At 40.6% G+C, this 6,000-nt stretch overlaps 1 protein-coding gene across 4 annotated transcripts in view; it reads right to left on the minus strand.

The window, feature by feature from the left end:
* Nucleotides 1–3,202, minus strand: part of csnk1a1 (casein kinase 1, alpha 1) — a 46,238-nt gene extending 43,036 nt beyond the window's left edge. For 2 of the 4 annotated variants that reach the window (XM_022214840.2, XM_022214839.2), the window contains exons 1-2: nt 2,516–3,202; nt 2,149–2,255 (exon numbers count right to left, since the gene is read on the minus strand). In XM_022214840.2, the coding sequence (XP_022070532.1) occupies nt 2,149–2,255; nt 2,516–2,638 (230 nt within the window). In that variant the 5' untranslated portion in view covers nt 2,639–3,202. The remainder of the gene's footprint in view (nt 1–2,148; nt 2,256–2,515) is intronic. The other 2 variants (XM_022214841.2, XM_022214838.2) reach the window with 1 other exon arrangement.
* Between the last annotated feature and the right edge of the window lie 2,798 nt (nt 3,203–6,000).

Below are 6,000 nucleotides of genomic sequence, written 5' to 3' on the forward strand. Positions count from 1 at the left end.
TAGATGTTTCAACAGATTGCTCATGTTTTCACTCTTGAATGTTAAACAGTTGTTGCACTTGTAGCAACAAGCATTGTTCCCATCAACACTATTAAAGTGCAACCATTGTCAGAAGGAGCAGGTTGAGTATTCAGTTAAATTTCATCTATATAGCGCAGATTCACAACATATGGCATCTCACAGCACTTAGTACGGTACAGATTTTACGAATTACAAACAGAAAACCCAGGAATCCAAAGTTGCCTCTGAATTCTCTATGAACAACGGTGGAAAGGAAAGGAAAACCCCTTGAACATAGAGGGGCCAAAAAAACCCCGACAACCAGGCTCAGGGAGGGTGGCCATCTACCTCACTGTGTGAGTGTATCTGTGAATGCTTTATGTTTCTTCAGTGTGAAAAACAGCTGTCCAGCCCCTCACAAGCATATGTTCAGAGAGAGAAGTCTTGTGAATGTCCTCAGGACAGGATTCAGCAGTCTTCTTTCACCTTTAGGAAGAAGGACACTCGTTTCAGGACACCAATGCTCAGATTTTGGACAGGGAGGACAGATGGTTTGAGAGAGGAGTGAAAGAAGCCATCCATGTCAAAGTAGAGAAGCCATCTCTGAACAGAGGGGGTGGTCTGCGACATCATCTTTCGCCAATTTACAATCAGGTCCTTTCAAAACTCCCCAAAAGAACTACTCAGCAGACTCATGCTAATGACCACCATTAGCACAGGGGGGGCTCAGTGACATCTGTGCATTTCAACGACGCCCTCCCCCCCCCCGCCTTCTCACAACGACCATCGTTGAGTAGTCAGATGCGTTTTGGTATTGGTCGTTGGAATAATAATAGCCCTGAACACACCTCACAGAGGTTAAAAAGCTGAGGCAACACCAACCACCACCAGAACTGAAGAAGCCTCTTGGATGAGAGGTGAAACGTCTTCAAAGAACTTTCTTAAAGTCCAGTGGATTGATTTAAACTACTTTGGATAGAAAAGTGAAAATTACCTCACTATGCTAATTTGAAGCATTCTACATATCGAACAGATGTATAGGATCCAGGACATAAATTAGATCTGACTAAGGGCACTGGATGTACTTTTCTTTTAAAACCTGACCCATTTTCCTCTGTCCAAAGTGCTGTAGTACTTGTACCCTAGGTCATCCCAATGTATTTACAGTTGACTTAAGTCTTAATTATCATAAATATAAAGTAATTAGTATACCTCTTCCATGTAACCTCTTGGTGCACCTCACTCACACAAAACAGAAGTGTATCAAAGATTCCCACTGCATTGATCATATAATCATAAGCATTATTTTTGCAATTTGCATTGGTTTCAGAGTACTCATAACTGAGTATTGAATATTATTTCCTGGTATTCCCTGCTAAAGGCACAGAACCACGTCAATATGTGTAAAGCTCAATCACAACAAGTCTTCAATCGCACATTAAGGAATTTTACTTGCCCATTCTTATAAACAACACACACATAAACAATATGCTATGAATCATATACGGTGTATGTCTAACATACACGGTGGATCTGGGACCGAGGTTGTTTATGTCAAAAATTAACACTTGCTTCCAAGGCCACACTCATTCACTACAGTTACTTTAGCAAAAATCCCCAAATTATCTGCCATCGTTGCAGAATGACGCCACGTATTGCCTGAAATCACGCGGTGAAAACACACTTGTTTCGCGTGGCTTGGACTGTTGTTTCTGTGTTTCGTCTGTGTGCACCGCCGCCATTTTCTAACAGGAGAGAGGAAGACATGTTGGGAGCTAGCACAACAAAAGAGGAGCGGCCATTTCCAACCGCATAGTTGCTTTCCCCCACCTTAACAGCTGTTATTCGAGATACAAATTCACGAGTTGGGCTGAAACCGTGCGGATGCCAAGCAACTTAGAATGTTAAGTAAAATCATCAGGGGTTTTGAAGCGTTTGCGGAAAATATATCTCTACTGCGATAGCCCAAGTAATGGTAGGCCGATTAGCAGGCCTACTGCCAAAAGGTTGCTTCCTCTGTACATTCGTTACTTTTCGTGTTTCCTATAGCAAACGATACCACGCTGATACAAATTAACGTATAACGAGACAGTGTATTTTCCCTGTTGTTGGTGGCGACAAACACAATGTAAAAAGTTTTCTTCTTACCTGATATGTGGAATCCCAACACCACCTTGTAGGATTTTGTACAGCTTGCTTTCGTATAACAACTGTGGATGTCTGGCTTTCTGCGATTCCAATTTTACGGCTACCTCCTGGAAATTACACACAAACATCGCATTTCTATATTATTTACAAGTATATTGAGACTGTGCCAGTTACAGCAACTACAAATGTTTTTGACACACTATAAACTGAATCAATGTCTCGTTTGTTAGCAACTTTAGACCAATGGCTATGTTGCGATCTGCCTCATATACTTTGGAAACAGCCACCAATACGCATAATACGAAATCTGCCCAACAAGTCTTATGCAAGACCATACATAAATACAGACTTTGATGCGATTAAATACCTCTCCATTTGTGATGTTGATGGCCAGATAGATGTCACCGAAAGATCCCGATCCAATTTTTCTGACGAGCTTGTATTTTCCACCGACGATGAATTCGGCTTTGGAGCCACTGCTGCTTGCCATAATATCCACCAAGAGACGATTTCCACCTGAACAACTTTAGGGAATTTTGTGTGGCAATGTAGCCCGATTGTCAGCAAAACATACAGTCCTGTATGTCCAGTTGGTGTCGATTGGAGTAATTATGGACTAACTGTTACTCAAAATAATGTTACCTAAAACGAACGACCATTCACGTTTTCGATATAACGCTTTATTGGCTCTACTCATATGCCACTGGCTACAAGGATCTTTACACCCATCCAAAACTCAATTCTATGAAGCTTTGGGCCTGAACCAACCGCCCAGCTACGACGAAGTAGCAGCTAATGTTAGTCAAATCTAACGTTAGCTTACGTTAGCATCAAGCTAACGTTGTCGCAAGGACCGCTGCGAAAGATGCCCAGACCTCCTCCGTGCTGAGAGACAAAATCAGTTTTTTCCACGAGTGTGTCGTTGCGCGTTCAATCCTTCGAGAGCGATATCGGCTAACTTTAATGGTCGCAACCGTTCGTACAAAGCGCAACCCACTCACTCCGCCATCTTGTCTTCTCTACCCCGTCTCTCAGCTGGTTTCCGTTGGAGGCGATTAGCTAAGGTTAGATATCTCATGGCCCATTCACGTCCTGTCGGAAAAATAGGAATAAGAAGTATTACACAGATACACGCCAAGACAAATTGAGATTACGAAAGAAAGTGTACTCTGTAGAACGACCGCAGCCCCCGGTCAGTCAAATACTGCAAAGCTGAATAAATATGTAAATACTTTGCAGCATATTTTCTTCACATAATTGCCATGAAACGGGCATCCGGTACGTCCCCCTCGCGTGTTTTTGGGTCAAATTTTAAACCTGTTAAGGACGAAATTACCAAAACGATTATTTAAACGTTTACCAGCAACAATCGCATAGATGATGTTCAAAAAGGCTACGTGACATAATTTACGAAGTATACTGGAGAAACTGCCCTTGGACCTTTCATGTTGTATTTGCTTTTATTAGAAGATATGTTCGATTGGCTATTTTACTTATTGTTCCGTAATTATTCATTTTACATGACAAACAACAATGGGTAAAGAGTTTGATGGTGGACACTGCCTTTTCATTAACTTAGGGACATTTACAATTCTTTGAATTTGTTTGCAGTTTTACTCAATTGCTCAAACACTAAACTCTATTTTCTGAACCAAATTCTCAGTTGCCTGAACCCACTTACTGAACCAGTCACTCTTTTGGCAAAACCATAAGCACTTTTCACCTGTGTAGACACATCTTGTCAACACATTGTCATTGTGATGCACCTGTTTGCATAATGGTGAGCACAGGTGGCAAAAGTCAAACACATTTAAAGTTCAGGCATCACCGGTTGAACACAACAACTCAAAATTGATCACACTTGTGGCTAATGATGTGAGGGTACATATAAGCCAAGATTGATGCTAGAGGTACGGATCCGTACCCGTAGCATCTGTACTAGAGGTGCGGATATAGGGCATGTATGACATATACATTGCCATTGTTTCATGCCGTGATTTTGTTTGTATGTATACAGCTGTTATTCAACTTTAACCATGACATAGATCTACTGAAATACAACTTATACTCTATTATAAACTTTTCTACATCGCGGCGATCTCATTCATCTTTATTACTTTTTAAACAACTGGCCAAAGACAGCGGGTGTAACTATAGTGAATGCAGTAGAGACACATGTATATAAAGCACAAGCCAGTTCATATTGACATGGAAGTCCTGTTTGCCGTGAAAATGGCCACTCGATAGGGGGCGCTGGGGTATTTCAGGCAGCGAGAATTACAGTTTTTCTTGATTGCTAAGACACATTTCTGGAAAGCTGTTCTCCTTTTCCCTAAACTGTGAACACAAAACCCAATTTTCAAGCTACATTCACAAAACCTCTGACTCTTCTTGGAAAACCAAACTTTGACCCCAAAACAGTTCAATCTGTGCTCAAAACTGAACTTTGCTGTCAAATCATGCCTCAAGTCAATACTCTACTGAGCAGTCACTAAACACTACATAGAAAAAAGGAAAACACAATGCTCAGGACATGAAGTGGTAGAAATAAATGGTTATTTAGGCTAAATGCATGCGCAAAACAAAATACCTGGGCATTTGTAACACTTGTACATATAGAAAAAAGAATTTGCAAAAAAACAGAAATCCTGTGCATTTACATGTAGCACTTGTACGTAAAAATAAAGCACAAACATTTACAAATGAAGTACAAAGAAAATAAGTGCATTACTCTGCCACAGCATCATTTCTCTGTACTGGGTCAGGCCAGGCCTTACAAGTGTGATCAATTTTGAGTTGTTGTGTTCAACCGGTGACGCCTGAGCTTTAACTGTGTTTGACTTTTGCTCACCAGTGCTCACCATTTTGCAACACAGGTGCATCACAATGACAATGTGTTGACAAGGCATGTCTAAACAGGTGAAAAGGGCTTATGGTTTTGCCAAAAGAGTGACTGATTCAATAAGTGGGTTCAGGCAACTGAGAATTTGGTTCAGACAATAGAGTGTTTTAGCAATTGAGAAAAACTATAAAGAAGCAAATGGAAAGTGCCGTATCCGTAGGCCACAGGCTACGCGTACGGGTCCGTATCTGTAGACACTACGATAAGCCAAAGCACTGGTTTGTGAGGCACTACAATGGATAGAAATCTAAGAAGGGGAGCATGGATATGGCATGCTAGGGTTTTTTTCCCCTGTTGCCTGGCCAGAGAAAATGTGGCCTGTGATGTAGATGAAGTCCTGTGGCCTGACCCAGTACGGAGAAATGATACTGTGGCAGAGTAATGCACTTATTTTCTTTGTACTTCATTTGTATATTTTTGTGCTTTATTTTTATGTACAAGTGCTACATGTAAATGCAAAGGATTTCTGGGTTTTTTTTGCAAATTCTTTTTTCTATGTACAAATGTTACAAATGCCCAAGTATTTTGTTTTGCAACATGCATTTAGGCTAAATAAACATTTCTTTCTACCGCTTCACGTCCTGAGCATTGTGTTTTCCTTTTTTCTATGTAGTGTTTAGTGACTACTCAGTAGAGTATTTAATTTCGATTGACTTGAGGCATGATTTGACAGCATAGTTCAGTTTTGAGCACAGATTGAACTGTTTTGGGGTCAAAGTTTGGTTTTGCAAGAAGAGTCAGAGGTTTTGTGAATGTAACTTGAAAATTGGGTTTTGTGTTCACAGTTTAGGGAAAAGGAGAGCAGCTTTCCAAGAATGTGTCTTAGCAATCGAGAAAAACTGTAATGAAGCATACATTATGACCCTTTTGTTCAAGTTTGTTATTTATTGTTTTTTGCAAAGTCAAGGCTACAGAAAAGAAAATCAAAGCCAGTCCAGAAAGCCCAGTTT

The sequence above is a fragment of the Acanthochromis polyacanthus genome, chromosome 10 (assembly GCF_021347895.1).
Source record: "Acanthochromis polyacanthus isolate Apoly-LR-REF ecotype Palm Island chromosome 10, KAUST_Apoly_ChrSc, whole genome shotgun sequence".
Lineage (NCBI taxonomy): Eukaryota > Metazoa > Chordata > Actinopteri > Pomacentridae > Acanthochromis > Acanthochromis polyacanthus.